The following is a 21,575-nucleotide window of genomic DNA, read 5'->3' on the forward strand; positions in this document are numbered from 1 at the left end:
TCAGCCCGCCCCGCCCCCGTGACCTCTGACCCGGCCCCTCCGCCCGCGGCCACGCGAGTGGCGTCGCCCGCGTCCCACTGAGGGGCGCTGTCCGCGTTACCTGAGCTCGCGCGAGGAGAAGAACCTTACGGTGACACAGTGCAAGGCACAGTGACGGTTCTCATCGAGTGTCACCGGGGCTCGCAGTGGGCAGAGGGCGCCGCGAGGTGGAGACGACGTCCTTCCGCGGCCGCGGGGGCCTGGGGCGGGCCGGGGTCGGAGCAGGGGTGGAGACCGCGCCGCGGGGACGGCTGGCGGGCCTGGGCGCTGGCTTCGGAGGGAGTGAATGGCCCGGCCGGGCTCAGCGCCCGCCCCGCCGAGGGCTCCCCCCGCCTCCGGCCCCGCCGTCCTGGCCGCCTTCAGGGCGCTGCTGCCCGCGCAGGAATCCCCGAACTCCAGGAACTCAGCAGAGCCTGGGAAGCGCCGCACGCCGGGCTCCGCCTCCTCCAGCCCAACTCCGTGGACTCCTCTCGGGCCCCTGTCTGCCTGGGGAGCACCCAGTCCCCACAGCCCCCCCACATCATCCTCACCCCCATAGTCGCCGCAGCTCTCCACGCCATAGAGAAGGCCTAGAAGGTAAGTCCTTTCTGACTCGACAGCCTGGTAAGGGTCAGGACGAAATGCCACGGCCGAGAGTGCCAGGAACACTGCCTGAGGACGGGGATGACAGGAAAGGCCGGGCGCGGTGGCTCACACCTGTAATCCCAGCACTTTGGGAGGCCGAGGCGGTTGGATCACGAGGTCAAGTGATCGAGACCATCCTGGTCAACATGGTGAAACCCCGTCTCTACTAAAAACACAAAAAATTAGCTGGGCATGGTGGCGCGTGCCTGTAATCCCAGCTACTCGGGAGGCTGAGGCAGGAGAATTGCCTGAACCCAGGAGGCGGAGGTTGCGGTGAGCCAAGATCGCACCATTGCACTCCAGCCTGGGTAACAAGAGCGAAACTCCGTCTCAAAAAAGAAAAGAAAAGAAAGGCTCCCATAGGACGTGACACGTGGTCCAGGTCCGAGGGGTAAGTGAGATTTGACTGAGGAAGCCTGTTTGAGCTCAAGGAGCAGACCAGAAGAAAAGAAGGAAAATAAACACAGGGCTGATGCCGGCACAGGGATAAGGGACGAAGAAGCCTGATTCAGTAAATCCACCTTCAACTAACAGGAATTCCAAAAGAAGGTAGAGGGAGGGCGATTAACAATACAAGATTAGAGGAAAGCGTTACCGACCTAAGGAACAGCCCTAAGGAGACATGGCATCTTCAGATTGAGTGCTCCATGGAACGCAGGATCAAGGAAAAAACGACATGACTCTAGAAATATCTGAACAAAAGTGCAGAGTGACAGGGAGTAAGATTGGTTGACAGATTTCAAAGATGGTAAAAATAAAATGTTCACTGCAAAGGCTGAGAACTGCAGTGCATCAGATCCCCCTCAGTAGCAATGGTTGTTAGATGATTGGGAAGTGATTTCGAACCTTGTTTTCTATGCTAGGCCAAATTATGAATCAAGCACGGGGCAGAAAAAAGATACTGTTAGACCTCCAAGGACTCAAAATACAGAAACCCATCCTCCCATGCATCTTTTCTTGGATAGTTACTTGAGGATGTATTCCAGCAAAGTGAGAAATGAAGCTAAGAAAACCTGGGATTGACTCTTGAGTGGTCCACCAGGGGGTGGTAAAGGGAGGCCGGTGCTGTGCTCTGGCCCAGGGACAAGGAGTTGGGGTGGGATCCATGGGGCAGGGGAGGTCTTGAGAACAAGAGCCACATTGTTACTCTGTTATTACTATTATTCTGTTAATAAGAAGGAAGAAAGGCAATAAGAGCTATAGGGAAAATGTATATAACAAAATTCAGCTTCAACTAGAAAGCAAACTAACATGGAATAGGAGTATCAGTTTGCCTGAGGGAAGGCAAAATTAGGTCGCCCCATTTGCTCTGGATGCTAAAGCTTTCTTCTTTGTGTGGTCAGAGAGGGTGGTGGTGGTAATGACTTTAGGCTCATAGAGAAAGAACTGTCCCCCAGCCCAGCGTTTAGCTGTGTAGTCAGTAACATGTGACAGTGACATGCCCAGTTGCCCAGGGGTGTAGAGGGTCTCACTGCTGCAGTTCAAATCCACTGGGCTCCACTTTTACTGTAGACAAAGTTGTGGGACCTAGAAAGAGTGGCTAGCAGGAGCTATCCTACCCTCAGCTTCCATGAAGGGGAGGCAAGACACAGACCAGAGGTATGGTAGTTAACATAGGGGAGTAAGTGCGAGTGTAAAGTTGCAGAGAGAACCTGCAGAAGAGTGAAAACATTAAACACAGACAGAGGAGGGAGAAGGCGCAGAGGGGAGAGGGGAATGGCGGTTTACAGTTGATGCTTGAACAACACAGGGGTTGGGGGCACTGATTCGCTCCTCCATGAAGTAAAGTTAAGAATCCTCACATAACTTTGGACTCCTCAAAAATTTAACTACTGATTGCTTGTTGACCAGAAGCCTCTCTGATCACATAAACAGTTAATTAGTACATTTTTTGTATGTGAGATATATTATATTCTGCATTCTTACAATACAGTGAGCTAGAGAACAAAAGTTATTAAGAAAATAATTGTAAGAAAGAGAAAATAGATTTAGTATTCATTAAGTGGGAGTGGATCAGTATCAAGGCGTTCATTCTCGTCTCCGTGTTGAGTAGGCTGAAGAGGAGGAGGAGGAGAAGATGATCTTGCTGTCTCGGATGTGGCGGAGGCAGGAAAAAATTTCCATGGAAGCGGACCCACTCAGTTCAAACCTGTGTTGTTCAAGGGCCACCTCTATTCATCTTTCATACTAGGAAGCCAGTATATTTTGTTAAATACTCATAAATCACAAAGTAGGAGAACAGGCATTTTATTGCCGCTGAAGGGAATAACAAAAAAAAAAAAATTGAAGATAGAAGCGATAAAAGATTTAGTCCCAAGGTGGTAGAAATGGTGTGTGTGGTGGGGGTTGGGTAAAGAGACATTTTATCATTAGGTTTTATGGGTTTTTTTGGTATTTTTTTAACCTTGTTCATATGTATTACTTTGATTAGAATTCCTGAATTTTAAAAACAAAACCAACAATCAAATTACTTCTGAAGTCCTTGAACATCATGACTCAATACTCCATAAAATAAACATATTTTACTGTTTCTTTTTTTTTTTTTTTTTGAGATAGAGTGTCACTCTTGTTGCCCAGGCTGGAGTGCAATGGCATGATCTCTGCTCACCACAGCCTCCACCTCCCAGGTTCAAGCGATTCTCCTGCCTCAGCCTCCTGAGTGAGGGAGTATTACAGTCATACACCACCATACCCAGCTAATTTTGTATTTTTAGTAGAGACAGGGTTTCTTCATGTTGGTCAGGCTGGTCTCGAACTCCCAACCTCAGGTGACTGCCCGCTTCGGCTTCCCAAGTGCTGGGCTTACAGGCATGAGCCACTGCGCCTGGCCTTACTGTTTCATTTTAAAAATCATTTTCACTGGTACTTTGTTAGTTTCACAACTGTCACCAACTGTATACAGAGCATGCATTCTTTACCCTAGACATGAAAGGGTGGGGGGAATGCACCATTGCACTCCAGTTTCTAATGCTTACCTAAGGTACAGTGCCAGCTGATGAGAATAATAACTGCCCAGCACCATCATGTTGAGGCACTTCCGGGTACCAGGACAGGTGACTTTGACTCCTGCCTGCCTCGTGGCAGCATCCTCACCTATTCTCAGATCAGTGAAACCTGCTCTTGTTTTAAAGGCCTCCCAGCAAGGAGCTCAGCCTGTCCCCTCTCCGGCTGAAGCAGTTCTATTTTTATTCCACGCTGTTGGATGGCTCGTGTCCAAGCCAGTGGCTGTCCTCCAGGTGCCAGACTCCCTGGCAGCATCACTACTATGGGACAAAGCTCTGCCTGGTGCAGGCAGCAGCCTGGTCACAGCGTGATCACAGGCTGGTCACAGGCCTGTCACAGACATCTGTGCACATTTCAGTCTGCCCATTGTAGGGATAGCCTGCAGGCCTCCCTGGACCTGGCCAAGCCCGATAACATGCAGGAACCACATGTGTGAACCATGTCACATTGTCAAATTGTCAGACATTTCACACCTAGAGCGAATACAGAGAAAACAAGCCCCAGTTTTCCCACCACTCAGTTCTAGTACAGGCAGACCTCAGAGAAATTATGAGTTTGGTTCGAGACCACTACAATAAAGCAAATATCACAATAAAGTGAGTCACAGAAATTTTTTGGTTTCCCAGTGCATATAAAAGTCATGTTTAAACTATACTGTAGCCTGTTAAGTGTGTAATCACATTTTGTCTATAAAAACGATGTACATGCCTTAATTTAAAAATACTTTTTTTGCTAACAAATGCGAACAGTCATCGAAGCCTTCAGCAAGTTGTGATCTTTTTCCTGCTGGCAGGTCTTGATTCAATGTTGATGGCTGCAGACTGATCAGGGTGGTGGTTGCTAAGGGTTGGGGTAATTTCTTCGAATAAGACAACGATGAAGTTTGCGACACTAATTGACTAGTCTTTTTTCTTTCTTTCTTAAAGACGGGGTTTTACCATGTTGATCGGGCTGGTTTTGAACTCCCGACCTCAGGTGATCCGCCCGTCTTGGCCTCCAAAGTGCTTGGATTACAGGCGTGAGCCACCACGCCCAGCCCAATCAACTAGACTTTTAGTGACAGATTTCTCTGTAGTGTGCAATGCTGATCGCATTTTACCCCCAGTAAAACTTCCTCTGAAATTGGAGTCAGTCCTCTCAAACCATGGCACTGCTTTATCAACTAAATTTATGGAATATTCTAAATTCTGTGTTGTCATTTCAACAATGTTCACAGCATCTTCAAAAGGAGTAGATTCCATCTCAAGAAACCACTGTTTGCTCATCCATAAGAAGCAACTCCTCATCCATTCCAGTTTCATCAGAAAGGAGTCTTTTTCCCTGAGCAATGGGTCTCAAAGTGGGCTTAAAAACATTCAGTGAACCATGCTGTAAATAGGTGTGCCATCATCCAGGCTTTGTTCTTCCATTTCCAGAGCACAGACAGAGTAGATTTAACATATTGTAATGGTCCCAGGGTTTTCCAAATGGTAAATGAGTACTGGCTTTAACTTAAAGTTATCAACCGCATTAACCTCTAACAAGAGAGCCAGCCTATCCTTTGAAACCAGGCACTGACTGACTATCTCTAGCTTTGACAGTTGGAGATGGCATCTTCCTCAAGTAGAAGTCAGTTTTATTTACACTGAAAATCCATTGTGTAGTGCAGCCGCCTTCCTCAGTGATCTTGGCTAGATCTTCTGGATAACTTGCTGTAGCTTCTGCATCAGTACTTGCTGCTTCGCCTTGCACTTTTATGCTGTGGAGATGCCTTCTTACATTAAACCGCATAGACAAAGCCTCTGCTAGCTTCCAACTTTCTTCTGCAGCTTGGTAGCTTCTCTTAGCCTTTGTAGAATTGAAAGAAAGTTAGGACCTTGCTCTGAATTAGGCTTTGACTTAAGGGAATGTTGAGACTGGTATGATCTTCTATCTAAGCCATTGAGATTTTCTCCATATTAGCAACAAGCCTGTTTCACTTTCATATCATATATGTGTTCGCTGGAGTAGCGCTTTTAATTTCCTTCCAGAACATTTCCTTTGCATTGACAGCGTGGCTAACTGCTTGGCACAAGATACCTAGCTTTCAACCTACCTCAGCTTTTGACATGGCTTCCTCACTAAGCTTAAATATTTCTTTTTTTTTTTTTTGAGATGGAGTTTTGCTCTTGTTACCCAGGATGGAGTGCAATGGCGCCATCTCAGCTCACCGCAACCTCCGCCTCCTGGGTTCAGGCAATTCTCCTGCCTCAGCCTCCCGAGTAGCTGGGATTACAGGCACGCACCACCATGCCCAGCTAATTTTTTGTGTTTTTTAGTAGAGATGGGGTTTCACCATGTTGACCAGGATGGTCTCAATATCTTGACCTCGTGATCCACCCGCCTCGGTCTCCCAACGTGCTGGGATTACAGGCGTGAGTCACCGCACCCGGCCAGCTTAAATATTTCTAACTTTTGATTTAAGTGAGAGACCTGTGACTTGTCCTTTCACTTGAACACTTAAGAGGCAATTGTAGGGTTAACTGGCCTAATTTCAATATTGTGTCTTACGGAATAGGGAGGTGCTGAGGTAGGAGAATGTCAACACAATATAGCTATAGAGAAAAATGTTTTCATAGATCATGATTATATTTTTGTACTGTTCTGCAACCTAGATTTTTCACTTAATAATATACTGGGTATTGGTGATAATGGAGGTTATGTGGTTCATTGAATTAGTCTCCTATTCCTGGACATTTAAGCTACTTGAGACATCTTGAGATTTTTAACAGATTAACTTTCTCTTAATGTTGTTCTTACGTGATATTTGCTGCATTCCCAAGAACATATGTAATGCAAGTGTGAGTGCGGCCCTGCCCTCAGCAAGAGCCTGTCATCATTGCTGACACTCCTCTGTGTGCCTCTCCTGGCCCTGTGACCCTCACTGCAGAGGCACCTGTCCTCTTGGATTTGGAGTTTGTGTTTCCATTGTAATCCATGTTCCACCAACTAGCAGCTCGTCTTCCCAAAGCGGAAGGTTCATGTGCAAAATCGCTGGACCATTGGGAGAGCACCGCAGAGGCCAGGAAGGAGGCCATCCTCCCTGCTACGAGCATGTCCAGCCCCCACAGACCAAGAGTCAATCTCAGAAAACCCACAGCAGTGTGTTTATGGTTACAAGGGCAGGAGACAGACAAGAGAGAGGGAGTAGCTGTGTTTATCAGGGCAAGCATGCAATAACCACTTTCCCAAAACACAGTCGATCCGGGAGCCTTGTGTCACTGGTGTTGAGATGAGGACTCCTCTTAGGAGGTGCAGGGAAGTCTGCTGATTATGCAGGTCATCTTGATATGTGCTGTTGATTCTCCCTGGTCCCCTGGCAAATTCCTAAGTAAATGATTACCCAATGGTGAGGCTGGGAATGGAAAACATTATGATGGGGCAGGGGTTAAGAATGAGCCCTGGAGCTGAGGTCAGGACACCCAGACTGAGCTCCTCAGGCCTTTCATGTGCTTGTTAGTGAGGACAATGCCCATCACCACTTTGTACCATCTGGCTCTGAGTTCAGGAGGTCTGAGTGAGTGGATGCAGCAGCTAGACATATTGGCAGCCTGGGCACAGGGAGTCACAGCTATGCAGGGGAAAGGGCTTTACCCGGCTGCTTGGCAGGCCCTAAAGGGAGGTCTGAACCCCACGGTGCCTGGGACTGGCACCCCTTGAGTGCAGCTTGCTCATCATCTTAGAGGACATTGCATTGGACATACTGGGCTGCCAGGTGCAGGCTCACAGACTGGCCAGTGTTCAGGCCCCAGAAATGCAGCAGCCAGAAAGATGCTAAGTGGCCAGCCCTGTGACCTAGGGCCCGCCAGCCTTCTGGGCCAGTCCCACAATGCCAGAGAATAGACAAAGCTACCCCTAGACAGGTTAGAAGTCATTATTTAATTAACCCAGAGCTTAAAAGGCAGCTGTGGTCAGTGGTCCAATCAGACCAGGGTCCCTCAACTTTTGCCAGATATGTGACCTTGAGAAGGCCACTTTACCACTCTGAGGCTTGTGCGCTCTGCAGCCCTAAGTTGGGACTACTCACACTTCCCTCTGAGAGTGCTCAGAAGACACAGCTCAGCAAGGAAGCTCTTGGTCCAGGACCCACCGAGTGGCTACTGCCCAGCAGGCCTCTGGGGCAGACTTCCTCAGTGTCCCGGGTTGGTCCCAGTCTCTGTCCACAGGGATAACTTCCCAGTGGCATTTGAGAGTGGAGGCCTGGCTGCGGCTGGGTATCTGGCAGGGGCACAGTTCCCAGCATTGACGTCTCATACCCCACTGTGAACTTCACCTTGACCCCACACAGACCATGCCAAGCTTGCTTCCCAGGTGAAGAGGGCAAGGCTTAGGGAAGGACTTCTTTCCACAGCTGCGTGGCAGGCTGCTCAGAGCTGAAGGCCCCACTGAGTCTGGCACGGAGATAGCAGACATTTCTCCAACACCGTGTGGCCACTGACCAGAGGGAGGGCTGTGCAGGCAGCGGCAGGTGAACCGGGGTGCAGGTCGTCAAGAACTGATCCGCTTTCCAGGACTGCAATGCAGTGACAATTACCTTTATTACTCCTCCTCCTTTTTAAAGCTGAATAGTTGAAGGGGAGTACTATGAAGCATGACAAAACACAGGTGGAAGAGATGTTCAGTCCAGTTTAATTCAGCTGTTTTGTGGCCCTTGCTGCGGCCATGGAGAGTGGGATGCAGGTTCCTTCCACCATGCAGGAGTTCATCAAGTCCTGTAGCCTGAGCTTCCACTTTCCCCCCGCCCAAGCCCAGGGGAGTGCAGAAGGACATGAAGGCCGGACAGATGGGGGGCTCATCCTGGACTAGTTGGGGGTGAGGGACAGCCTGATGTGCAGCCACATCTCAGCTTCACAGGGTAATCACAGGAGTCCTTATAAGAAGGAGGTTAGGAGGTCTGAGAGGAGATGCTACTCTGCGGGATTTGACGATAGTGGAGGAGGCCACAAGCCAAGGAATGTCGGTGGACTCTACAAGCTGGAAAGGAAAACAGACTCTAGAAGGAAGCAGCTCTGGTGACACCTGGATTTTAGCCCTGGAAGACTCATTTTGCACTTCTGACCTCCAGAGTGATACGAGAGTAAAAGAATAAACTTGTGCTGCCTTAAGCCGCTGCTTATGGTAATTTGTTACAGCAGCAGTAGGCATTTTTTTTTTTTCAAGACAGTCTTGCTCTGTCACCCAGGCTGGAGTGCAGTGGCATGATCTCCCCTCACTGCAACCTCCACCTACTGGGTTCAAGCAGTTCTCCTGCCTCAGCCTCCTGGATAGCTGTGATTACAGGTGTGCACCACTATGCCTGGCTAATTTTTGTATCTTATGTAGAGATGGGGTTTTACCATGTTAGCCAGGTGATCCGCCCACCTTGGTCTCCCAAAGTGCCAGGGTTATAGGCATAAGCCACCATGCCCTGCCAACAATTGGCAATTAATACAGGTCCTGTGCTTCCAACACTGTCTTCCATCCAAATCTGCCTGTCCTGTGTGCCACTGGAATACTGGTCTCTGATGCGTCACGGTGGAGGAAAGTTGGTGCAGAGATAGCAGTCCTGCCAGGAGTAGCCACGTGTCTTTACTGCTTTCCATGTAGACCACCTTTTAGGAGTGTCGCTAATGGCAGGAATTTTATCGTGGCCTGGATGCGATTTGATTGGGGATGACTGAGCCCCAGAATAAACTACACGTTACCTAACATGTTATTCGAGACCTTCTGTAGCCAAACACAATCCAAAAAAGGCCAGTCCACACCCCGCCATGACTGACAAGGCTAGGAGAAAGTGTCAGGGGGTCTCGATGATTACACCCCAATGAGTCCCCTTGGAAAATTCTGCGGCCCATCCTCTGAATGCTAACGGGGTTCCCTTCCAGAACACCAGTCCCTGCATGGCATTCCTGGCAAGCAGTGTTTTAGCCCCTGCTTGAATGCCTCCAGCAACAGGGTGCTCACTGCCTACAGGCTGGCACCAAGGGACGGGTGCTTGATTTTTTTTTTTTAGACAGAGTTTCGCTCTTGTTGCCCAGGATGAGTGCTTTATTAATTTATTTACTATTTTTGAGATGGAGTTTTGCTCTTGTTGCCCAGGATGGGTGTTTTATTAATTATTTTTGAGAGAGTTTTGCTTTTGTTGCCCAGGCTGGAGTGCAGTGGCATTATCTCGGCTCATGTAACCTCTGCCTCTCGGGTTCAAGTGATTCTCCTGCCTCAGCCTCCCAAGTAGCTGGGACTACAGGCGCGTGCCACCACACCGAGCTAATTTTTGTATTTTTAGTAGAGACGGAGTTTCACCACCTTGGCCAGGGGGGTTTGGAACTCCTGACCTCAGGTGATCCACCTGCTTGGGCTGCCCAAAGTGCTGGGATTACAAGCATGAGCCACCACACCCGGCTGGAAGTCCTTCTTTAGAGAGGCAGGTGTTGTTGTGAGTGTCACCAGGCGCTGTCCTCTTGGGAAGTGCCCCCCCGCCCTTCACCAGATGCTTCTCCTCTCCTGGTCACTACACAGCCAGACACACTGCTTCACCTAACCACCACAAACCTGACTTCTAATCCCAGTCCTGGGAAAAATGCAAAAGGGGTCAGACCCAGGAGTGTCCTGAGGCTGACCCCTCAGCCCTGTCTCCAGGACACTGTCATGTCTGCTTAGCACAGACCCTCCTCGCTATCCAGAACTGCTTTGTCACCTGGTCCAAAAAGAAAATGTGAGAAGAAAACATGCTATGCACATGCCACACACACTCAGACATTTGTTCTTCAAACACCAGGAAATCTATTGCTTGCTTTTTTTCCGCCCTCTTACGTTACAGGGGTTCTCTGAAGGCCTTAGGAGACCCCTGCTTCCTCAGATTGGGGCTTCCATGAATGGTGGGCTCCCCAGTCTTCTGGAAAGAAACCCCAGTAGGGGTTTCAAATCTCAGCAGTGACATCATAACTGACAGGCTTTTATTTTTCCTGTCAATATTTTTTAAGCATCTTGGATCCTCTCGACACACAACTATTTATGGAAGCAGATCCACCCTGCAGTTGCTGCTATCTGGGGAAGTTCCTGAGCAATAAATGGCTCTGAGAAGGCAGAACAGTGGCTGCCCTGGGAAAATACTCCAACCAAGAATGGGCTCCAAGTGTCTCGGTACCAAAAAGACTTTTGTTTGAAAATGTGTGCTTGTTTTTATGAGTGTTCAGTACGTGCCTGGGTGCATTCATTTCACGCCTCCCTCCCCCCAGTCTATAATACAGAAAACAAATATTCATCAGGAAATGCCAGCTGGTGTCGGGGTAGCTTCAGGAAAAACGATGTCTGATAAACTGCAATGCCTGTATTTGTTAGTAATACTTTACATTAGGCCGGGCGCGGTGGCTCAAGCCTGTAATCCCAGCACTTTGGGAGGCCGCAGCGGGTGGATCACGAGGTCAAGAGATTGAGACCATCCTATCCTGGTCGACATGGTGAAACCCCATCTCTACTAAAAATACAAAAAATTAACTGGGCACGGTGGCGCGTGCCTGTAGTCCCAGCTACTCAGGAGGCTGAGGCCAGAGAATTGCCTGAACCCGGGAGGCGGAGGTTGTGGTGAGCCAAGATCACGCCACTGCACTCCAGCCTGGTGCCTGGCAAGAGCGAGACTGTCTCCAAAAAAAAAAAAAAAAAAAAGTTTGAGATCAGCCTTGCCAACATGGTAAAACCCCGTCTCTACTAAAAATACAAAAATTAGCTGGGTGTGGTGGCAGACATCTGTAGTCCTAGCTACTCAGGAAGCTGAGGCATGAGAATTGCTTGAACCTGGGAGGCAGAGGTTGCAGTGAACTGAGATCATGCCACTGCACTCTAGCCTGGGTGACAAGTGGGCTACAGAGTAAGAGACTCCACCTCAAAAAGCAAAACAAAATGGGCAATCATATAGGAAGAGTGTACAGCCCAGATGCAGCGCTAGTCTACCCCTGGGTGAGGCTGAGATGTTGCTACACCAGCTCATTTTCAAATGAGCTTGCACTGCGGTCCCTCCTTTCCACATGCTGTGGCTAGCACAGGGTTCGGGCCAGACCCCCACCCCAGCAGCCACCTCCTCCAACAGCTGCAGGCTTCCCATTGCCTCTGATGAGGACATAACCTACCCTGGGGGCAGCCAGGGGCAGTTAGTGTTCACTGGGGACTTAAATGGGCTCTGCTACCAACACCTGCCTTCCTACTCCCCAGGGCCCCGGGACCTGTCCCCCAGCACAGCATGCTTTGGGGTCAGTGCCTATGGTAAGTTGAAGGAATTTTGGTAGCTAGAACAGGGGTGTTTTCTACACTGTATGCTGAAGGGCGAGGCGAGCAGGGTATACGGGGTTCAAAGAAGTGGTGGCTTTGATCCAGGAAAAGGAAGGCCAGGTGTTTCTGTGGGACTCTGAGGGAAAGGTGCTGTGCCCTTTGAGGGAATCTGTCATCACCACATCCCTTTCTCCTCCATGCTCTTTGGGATGTACGGAAGGGTGGAATGTGATGAGCTGAAATAGCGTCTCATAGGCAGGAGGGGAAGCCAGAAGTGGCATGCACTCTCTTCAAGAGCTCTTCTGCAAAGCCTTCCTTCCAGAATAGGACCCGCTAAGTTCCATGCGAGCTTCAGTTCCTTCCCCTCAGAGCCTCTGTAAGACATGCCCTTTAAAACTAGCTCCAGCAAATAAAAGAATGAATCATAAATTTTATTTCAAAATGTAAACGTCACTAAACATGCATACACGTTAAAACAATAAAATTTACAATTTCGTTAATTTTTCTTTTTGCATAGGACATCATTACAATATAGAATCTATGCCATACAAAATACATACAAAGTTTAATCCGAGCAAGCCAAGGCCAGACTGGGAACTATACAACTGTAATACTTCACTGTAGTGATCCAGAAAAGATGAAACATGGCCTTCGGAATTACAGTGGGTGCTGGTTAAAAAAAAAAGTTCCTACAGAAAAGAAAAACATGAGCTCCATGGAAATGGTCTTGGACCCTTGGATTCTGCCTTGGGCTTTTGGCAAATGATTCCAGAGAAGCTCCACCAATGGCTTTGGATGGGAAGGGGTTGCCTGTGCAGGCCTGGGGCAGCTGAGACTCAGAAGCATGCACCCAACACGTGCACACAAGCAATTCCTAGTCACCAGGGAACCACCACAAGCCCCAAACCCGACAATGACAATGCATAGTTGCTCAGGAGAGCCTCCCTCCTGCTGAGGCTGACCAGCCCGAGGCCCAGCACTCGGCACCAGGGTCCCCTCGGGGTGAGGCCAGGGAGCAAAGTCTCCCACTCACACACCCAGAGGCAGGCACCTGGACCTGGCATGATGAGCCCACATGGTGTCTAGAGCCACATGGGAGGTGGCCCCTCACTCCTCTCAAGGTAGCCAGGTACAGTGGCTCCTGCACCGAGTGTAGCCTCGGTCATTCAGCTCACACACCTGCTTTCCAAATGAGCACACAATGTGGCCTGTCCATGGGCCCTCTAGGAAGAGGCCAGGGAGCAAGGACCCTGAGGCCTGGAAGAAAGCAGTTCCCTTGCCACCCCACCCCGGAATGTGTGACTTGTAGGGTTGGGGACGCTACTTCTCTCCCATCCAGTTCCTTTTTAAATGAAAGTAGTAAAGTTTTTAAAGCTGTATGAGAAAGAGAGAGGCAGGGCAGAGCCAGGCAGCCGCACTGCAAGTCCAAAATCTTCATGGGGGTGAGTAGAAACCAAGCGCGGCTCCTCTTCCCTCGTGGACTGGGCTCCTGTCTCCTGCCGAATTCAACTCTTCTGATGCTGAGGGAAAGAACAGCAGGCGGGAGGTGGCGCCTCGCCCTAAAGGGTGCTCAGGCGTGTCAGTAGTAAGCTGGACTGTGCATCCACGTTCTGGTACAAAGGTCTCTGGAATGTGTCTCAGACAAGCCGTCAGAGCCTCCGAATCAGGAAAATTAGTCATAGGACCTGGTTCTCCCTGGGTTAATCCTGATTTCAAGAACCATCAGCCTACACCTCAGATTTTAGCTTTGGAAAATATGGTGACCAGAATTGTATACGGAAACAGCAAAAGATGTAGATAACCTCCAAAGCAGTTCTTACTGGTTGTGATATGATCAACACATCACATACCCTTTAAACCTTCTACACTGAGTCTTTGACTAAATGACCTTTTTTAAGTGGGGGAAAAAAATCAGTGATATCTGTCAGAAGTCAAAATGGTCAGGTAGCCCTGCAAACACAGGCACACCAGTAGCAGATAAACAAGGCCACACTATTGCTCAGATCACATCTTCCTGTTGGGGGGGCACTCCTGCCCGGCTGAGATCCTGAATGGGTCCCTAGGGAGCACCAGAATCCTGTGCAGTCCATCTTAGCACCTGCTTCTGGCAAGAAAGAGGCTGGTTTTCTGGACACACCATGCAGGGAGACAGAAAACTTGAGGCCAAGTCTTGAGGCAGAGTGGCCAGCCCTCGCTGCCCATCCCCACCTTTGAATGACCCCTCACTGGTCTGAGCTGTGCTCTGGGTACAGCAGGGACTGGGGTCGCCATGCCTCAGATCTTTGTACCTGGAGGCTGCACCATGGTGAATCCTGCACCTGCCTTGGTGTGGGGTCTGGGAAACAAGGCAGGGTTGGGGGTGAGGGGATCTTGCACTCGAGTCGTGGGTGGCAGTGCAGCAGAATGCAGGTAGGGCTCCTCCAGGACCATGTTCCCATCCAGGACATCTCTGCATGTTCCTACGTAGCGCCCTGCAGGACAGGACCCCAGGGCTCTTTGAGGAAAGGGCTGTGTCCGTCTGTTTTCCTGTATGGCTGTAGAATTCAGTAGGCCTTTGGGGAGCTGATAACCATTCCCCTAATATGGCTGATGTAAAGCGGGGCTTTCTTATCTGGGACATGAGCAATACCAGCCCCCAATGGCTGAGCCTGAAGTCAATTTAGGCCTTTTATAGGGGAACTCTCCCTTCACTCAGGCAACCTTCATTTTGAGATCTCTGTCCCTATGGACCACCAGAACTGAAGTCCCAAAATAAGGGTTTGAGTTTTTCAGTATTATCTCTATGAGTCCTTAACCCCATCAAAACTGGCAAGCATGGCCATAAACCACAAAAATGGAAGACGCTGAAATAGACGCAGGCTGGGAAGAAAACATTCTGCATGTTTGGAGAAAATGAAGGCTGTTTCAGGAGGGCTGCCCTGTGTGCCTGCTTCAGTGGAGGCAGTGTTCCAATGCCCACCACCCTCTTCTACGGGCATCCCTCACTTCATGATGAGATGGAAATCTGCCCATGAGGACCCCGGTGAACTGCTCCTGAGATTCATGGAATTCTCCCTGCCCTTCAGGTGAGATGAGTTTAAGCTCCAGATGATTCGGGAGGGCCTGGCCAGGAGGACCCCTCGGCATTTCTCTCCTGGTGCCCTCCCACCATTTCCCAGTCCAGGCCGGGGCCGAAGGACTGCACCCTGCCATTACACGAGAACCACTTTGGGAATGAAGACACACTCTTACGCCAAAAATAGCCAACGCCTGCATATTTCTGTTTTAAGGCAATGTTACCCTTCCATCTATCAGACGGAACAGCCCTGGGTCATTTAAAGGAAAAATTAAATTAAGTGCTCTCTTTGGAAACAGCCAACACCCACTTCCCTCCCCCACCCCCCACCCTGCTCTAAAACAAACCAGCTCTTCTTTTTATTCCAAGATGACTAGGTTTAGAGTCCTATCTTTTCCTTCCTATGTGCAGACAGATGTGAAGCTAGAAAATCTCCTGCCATGACACCCTGGGCAGATCACAAGGACGACTGGCCCCTCCCTGGAGAGCACTTCGCCGGCCTCCCAGGGATGGGCTGCTCCCTCTCCCTGCCTTTGGGAACGGTGGATGGTGAGTGCACCAAAGGACTTTGGAATAAAATTCCTGAACCTGGAATGTGAATTCCTGAGACATGAAATGTATTCAGAGTGTGGCTTTCTCTGCCTCACACGAAAACAACTTTGGGAGGGACCTCACTTTGGAACTGGGCATGAAGATCTTTGCACCCCAAGCACCCAGGGCTCTCTTCTGTCAAGGTCCCTACTGAATATTCCACTCTGTCTTCCAGACCCGATGCAAGCAGGGCTGTCAGGGAGCCCAAACACAGCACGGCAGCCAGAGTGGCCAGCTCTGTATCCAACCAGAGTGGGGGTGGCCCTCTCCCCACCAGTTCCCACCGCAGCAGGAGTAATGCTACCGCCCAATTTAGGGTCCATCGTGCTACCTGGAAGCTACTGCCATGCTGTGGGCCAACCCCAGCTGACACAGTAGTGAGAAACAGGCACCTGATGCCATACCGTGCCTGCGCAGCTGCTGTGACAGAGGGCACTCGTCCACTCTGGAGCCAGCCCAAACAGTGGCCAGCGGCTGGGCTTGGGTCCCAGGTTTGTGCTGCACCCCACACTGTGGTGGGGCCGGGTAGAAGCAGGATGGCCACAACCAAGGCACACTGGGCCCAGGAAGCCCACCTGTGGCCCCCTGAGGCCCCAGGGCCATTCCTTTGCATCAAAATGGGTATCTCTGGCAAGATACCGAGTCCACCCCAACCCCCCACCCCCAACACACGTGTGCGCACGTGCACACATGCATGCACTCACGCACACAGATACGTACATGCGCGCGTGTGCGCGCGCGCACGCACACACACACACACACACACACACACACACACACTCTGTCCTGGGCCCTTGCATTTACAGGCCCCAACTCTGAGGAAGAAGGGAGGGCGGTACTTGGGCCACAAGCCTGGGGTCAACACAGCCATCTGCAGAGGAGCTTGCTGGGCCACAGCTTGACTGACCTGCCCAGGGCTCAGAACCAGGCCCCGGCTCTCGCTCCTTCTCTCCTGCCAGGAGAAGGCCGGTGACGGGGCACCAGAGCAGCCACACCAGCTGGGTATGGCCCGGGGCCTCTAGGCAGGGCAGGGAAAAGCAGGAGGAAAAGGGAGGAACAGTCCAGGGGACACGGAGATGCTGGAGGTTTGCTAAGTCTGAGTTGGGGGTATGGTGGGTCTGAGAGAAGCATCTCCCACAACTTTCCATCTGGCATTCCCTGGGGAGGAAGCAGAATGCACGCTCTCTAACAGCATTTCCTGTAACATCTGCGCCACCCCTGAAAACGTCCAAGTCACAATGTTCCGGTCTCTTGCTACCGAATGTTCTCTGTGAAGCACGGTGTACTGCCACTTGCACAGCCGCACACACAGACCCTCTGATGAGGAGGCCCCAGGACCTGCCCGCCGTTTCCAACAAAGCTGCCCATGTGGGAGGACTCCGGAATTGGATGTGCCACCAGGAATTTCTGACATCTTTTTAGAAGCCTAGAATTCCTCCTCGGAGGCCCAGGTATGATAGTGATGGGGTCCCTCGTGCCTTCCGTAGGGACACAAAGAAGTGGAGTCCCGGCAGGTGTGCCCCGGCCCCTGTCTCGGAGGAGGCCAGATGGTGCAGCACTGCGTTCAGCCAGGGATCGCACCTCTGCTTCCAGTGCTCCCAAGCGCCCTAGGAGAGGGCTCCTGGAGGCGAGGAGGGAGGCAGGCAGGGCGCAGAGGGCTGAAAGCCCACTCCACAGTCATCAAGGTGGAGTGCTCCTCCGGCCCGGCACAGCTTTAAGGCTTCCCTTTGCAGGGGCCTGTCCCTCCGAATCAGCTGCGCTGCAAGTCCGGCCAGGTCTGTGGGGCAGAGGCCAGAGGCTGGGTAGGGCGGGCAGGGAGGGCTCAGGCCTGCTGCTTAGGAATCTGCCGAGGAAGCACGAACGTCAGTGGCCACGTCTGCTCCCAACAGACCCACAGGCTGGCCGGCCAGCCAGCCAGACGCTGAGCTCCAGACTGGCTGGCCTGCTCTGTCCCCAGTGTGTCCCCGAACCTAACAGAAAACTCCAGAGTGCAAATCTATGTACAGAGTAAGGCGGCAGGAAGGGGTGTCCTCACTGACCTCGTGGAACGTGTCCATCCCTGAGAAAGGGGGTTCAACACCGCTGAATCTCAACTTTGTGGGTCTATCTATTGTGCAATTGGTGGGTGGTGTTTTTTTAAATTTTTGTGGGTTTTTTTTTTTTTAGACAAATTTACTTTGACACCTGAGGTGAAGAAAATTCTTTTTTCGTGGACTTCGCATCGAGTTCTCTCTCTTCTTATTACAAAAGGAAAGGCCAGGGACTCACGAGGGCGCGGGAGCGGCTGCTCATGGCTGTGGCGGGCTCAAGGCGAGCTGGCCGGGCTGATGGTGGGGCTGCTGGCGTCGGAGCGGCTGTAGTCGCTGAGGGAGCCGGTCCGCGAGCCCCCGCCGCGCCGCTGCAGCATGCCCGGGTGGAAGTTGGCGTGGCGGCGCGCGTGCTTGGTCAGGTGGTCGCTGCGCATGAAGCGCTTCTCGCAGATGGGGCAGCTGAACTTCTTCTCGCCCGTGTGCGTGCGGTAGTGCCGCGCCAGCTCGTCGGAACGTGCGAACTTCTTGTTGCAGTCCTGCCAGCTGCAGGCGAAGGGCCTCTCACCTGTGGGCACAGGGGCAGGGCGTCAGTATCTGGCCTGTCCCCGCGTGCACACCCTCTCTGGGAAAGGGTCCGCGACACCCCAGAGTCTCTTATCGCCCCTCCCACGTGCCCCACCTCCAAGAGCTTCTGTGACAAATCCCTCAGAGCAGAGATGAAGGTGGGCCCCTGCCCTCCTGCCCACGCCTGGGATGGAAGAAGAGGACACGGCCTAGGATAAAACAGCACTGCAGGTGCTGAACTGCAGGGCCCGTGGGTGGGAAGGAGCAGGGCCAAGGCTCCTGGCCGTGGACCCCCCAAGTACCCCACAAAGCAGGAAGCACCACACACCAGGCAGGGCCAGCGGTCCCCAATGCATGGGGATGACAGGCCCAGGCCCTGGCTTCACAGGCCTCCCGGAGTCCAGGCACTGTGATCACCCCTGCTGCTCACGGCAGCCACACCCTGGACCTCTGCAGGGCAGGAAGACAATTCTCCGGCTAGTCTGTAACATGAACGGGTCAGCCTCGGGGATCTCCAGGGCCTGGAATTCTACAACCAGTGTGCCGCTCCCTCTCTCATGCAAGTCCCAAAGTGGCCAACCAGGGTTGGCTGGCAGAGCAGGAGAACGAGACAGGTTCGCGCAGACCCAAGCATGGTGACAGACAGCAGCGCAGAGCACCCCATCAGGGACCTGTGCAGGTGGGGAGGTGGCGGAACACAGTGGGGGTGGGAGGTGACAAAGGTGCGCTACAGTCAGGATGCTGCTCCCTCCTTCCCATCCCTCACTCAGAGCAGGAGACAGGCCAGCATTTACCCTGGCAAACTCTCAACCACAAAAATGACATCAACTGCTCAGGAAGAACCAGGGTGGGGGGCTCTGGCACCCCAGAAAGCAGCCCTCCTGGCATTAGGGGTAGCCACAGGGCTGCCCTTCCTACCTGGCCTCATCCCTTCTCACCCCCCATATCCATAAGGCTGGATAAACTTCAGGACACAGTAAAGGCACATTATTACTCTTTGTTTAAAAGAAAAAAGAGAGGCAATTAGAAACTCCAGGAAAAATAGAAGACATACAAAAAAAGTGTGGTTCAGATTAGATATAAACTAAAATGCCACATGATTATGAGTCAGGAGCTCCAAGCCAAGCTCAGTCTAGGGGTTTTTCCTATGCTCTATTACTTCTCCTTCACAACAAGTCTACGAGGTAGCGGCAGGAAATGTAATCCCAGCACAGGCCCTGCCGATGGAAACTACACAGTGTGGTCATGCTAAGCTTAGCACTAGCTGTCAGTGTTTTGGAACCAATCCCATAAACAAAGGCCACACAACGGACCTATGGGCCCGGAAGAGAACATGGATTTAAGAGAAAAGTGGGAATGCACTCGGAGTAAAAAAGGACATGTCTAAGTGAAACACAGAGGTTTCAAATTACAAGGATACTTAACAAAATAAGTAAAATAATACATCCATCAATTGAGGAAGAGTTGGAGGGGAGGGACAGGAGGTAAATCCTTAAATTTCATGGCAGGAGGATAACAGAGAATACCTAAATTTGATATATCACGAAACAGCAATAGAATACAGTTCATTTATGGCCGTAAACATCAAGACAACTAAAATCAGAAAAGAAGGGCTGCTCTCTAGGGAGCGGGGCTGGACTGGTGAGGCCATGTGTTTTGTTGCAAGCTCTGTGTGTTATGGGTATGTATCTACCTACATATTCACCTACCTACCTACCTACCTATCTAATCTGAGGCAGTCTCGCTCTGTCACCCAGGCTGGAGTGCAATGGTGTGGTCTCGGCTCACTGTAACCTCTGCCTCCTGGGTTCAGGCAATTTTCTTGCCTCAGCCTCCTGAGTAAGCTGGGATTACAGGTGCCCATCTGTGCCTGGCTAATTTTTGTATTTTTAGTAGAGACAGAGTTTTACCATGTTGGCCAGGCTGGTCTTGAACTTCTGACCTCAAGTGATGCATCCTCCTCAGCCTCCCGAAGTGTTGGGATTACAAGCGTGAGCCACATGTCTGACTTGGGTCTTTTAAAAAAATACATATTTGTTTCTTCATAACAATAAAATGAAGTGTTTAATTCTTTATATAGCTAGTCCAGTATTTCCCAAAACATGTTCAAAGCAACGTTATCATTGTATAAAGCTTCATCAGTTCCAGAATAAAAAGTTTCATCAACCAGAGTGAAAACGTTGCATGGTAATTCCACTCTTGGAGATTCACAAGGCAGACTGTCATTCAAAGCCTGGGGAAGCCCAGCATTAAATACATCGTTCAGTGTTAGCCATGTCAGGTCTGACAGATGAGGTTCAGACCCTGTTTGCACTGAGTTGTGACAGTATGGCCCAAACAAACCCCTTGCTGCCTGCAGTAGGACAGATAATGGTCCCTAAAAAGATACAGCCAAGTCATAACCCCCAGAACCTGTGCATGTGACCTCATTTGGAGAAAGGTCTTTGCGGGTGTCATCAGGTAAGGATCTGGACAGGAGCTCCCAAGTGTGGAAGGTAGGGACGAGGGGAGGGAGCCAGTGAGAGGGGAAAGGGAGCAAGAGAGGAGGGGGAGAAAGTGGGCAGGGGAAGGAAGGGGAGGCAGGGAGCGGATTCTCCCTCAGAGCCTCTGGAAGAAACTAACCCAGCCAACACCTTGATTTCAGGCTCCTCGCTTCTGGAACTGCGAGAGAGTGAGTTTCAGTTGCTTTTCAGCCACCCAGTTTGTGGCAATGTGTGACAGCAGCCGCAGGAAGTAAGCACGCTGCCCCATCCTCCTGGGGGACACAGGCACGCCTCAAACCAGTGCCTGGCATGTTCCAAATGCGCATTTCTGAAATCTCTGCGGTTACTGTTGCTCGTAGTCATTTGCCCTGTCAAATGTGTCTCCCCAGATTTGGGCCTGTTGGGAGCGGGGAGGCCAGCCCGAATTCAGACTGAGCCTTGCTTTCTAATAGCCCTTGTGAGGAGCCTTGTCCTTTAGCTCCTTCTGCCTGCAGGCCAGGGAAGCATGTGAGGTGTGCACAGCTACAGGTGGGCCACATGATGCTGCAGAGCACTGCAGCATCCACAGATGGGACGCTGGTGCCAGGCAGCCTGGAGTGGAGACAGGTGGTGCAGCGCAGACACTCCACCAGCACAGCGCTCAGCCTCCCTGTATATCAAGAGCTCTATGCTTTGACAGAACAGGGCACATACGGGTGCCTGGCCCAGAGACACGGTCTTGACCCAGGCAGACGCGGCCCCCACGGCGGCTTCATCCCCTGCTCTTCCGGCCAATGAACCGGCCCCCAAACTCGAGTTATGGCTCAAACTGGCAAGACCAGCATTGGGTCCGGCTGGGTCTCCTGGTAGTGACACTCAGGCAGCACCCAGGAGACTGACAAGGAGCAGCCCAGAGAGGGGAACAGGTGGGGGCGTGAACAGGGA

General features: G+C 51.2%; 2 protein-coding genes and 1 long non-coding RNA gene across 3 annotated transcripts in view; 1 reads left to right on the forward strand and 2 right to left on the reverse strand.

The window, feature by feature from the left end:
• Positions 1 to 435, reverse strand: part of LOC103793597 (uncharacterized) — a 52,839-nt gene extending 52,404 nt beyond the window's left edge. The window contains exon 1 of the mRNA XM_078375875.1: positions 101 to 435. The gene's annotated coding sequence lies outside the window, so the exon portion shown is untranslated. The remainder of the gene's footprint in view (positions 1 to 100) is intronic.
• LOC108592107 (uncharacterized) lies at positions 28 to 20,337 on the forward strand. Its single transcript, XR_004744332.3, has 2 exons — positions 28 to 615; positions 10,647 to 20,337. It is a non-coding gene; the product is annotated as an uncharacterized LOC108592107 (long non-coding RNA).
• KLF13 (KLF transcription factor 13) overlaps positions 12,339 to 21,575 on the reverse strand; it is a 46,610-nt gene continuing 37,373 nt past the window's right edge. Inside the window, exon 2 of the mRNA XM_002749057.6 lies at positions 12,339 to 18,169. Within this exon, the coding sequence (XP_002749103.1) occupies positions 17,880 to 18,169 (290 nt within the window). The 3' untranslated portion in view covers positions 12,339 to 17,879. The remainder of the gene's footprint in view (positions 18,170 to 21,575) is intronic.

The sequence above is a fragment of the Callithrix jacchus genome, chromosome 6, assembly GCF_049354715.1.
Source record: "Callithrix jacchus isolate 240 chromosome 6, calJac240_pri, whole genome shotgun sequence".
Lineage (NCBI taxonomy): Eukaryota > Metazoa > Chordata > Mammalia > Primates > Cebidae > Callithrix > Callithrix jacchus.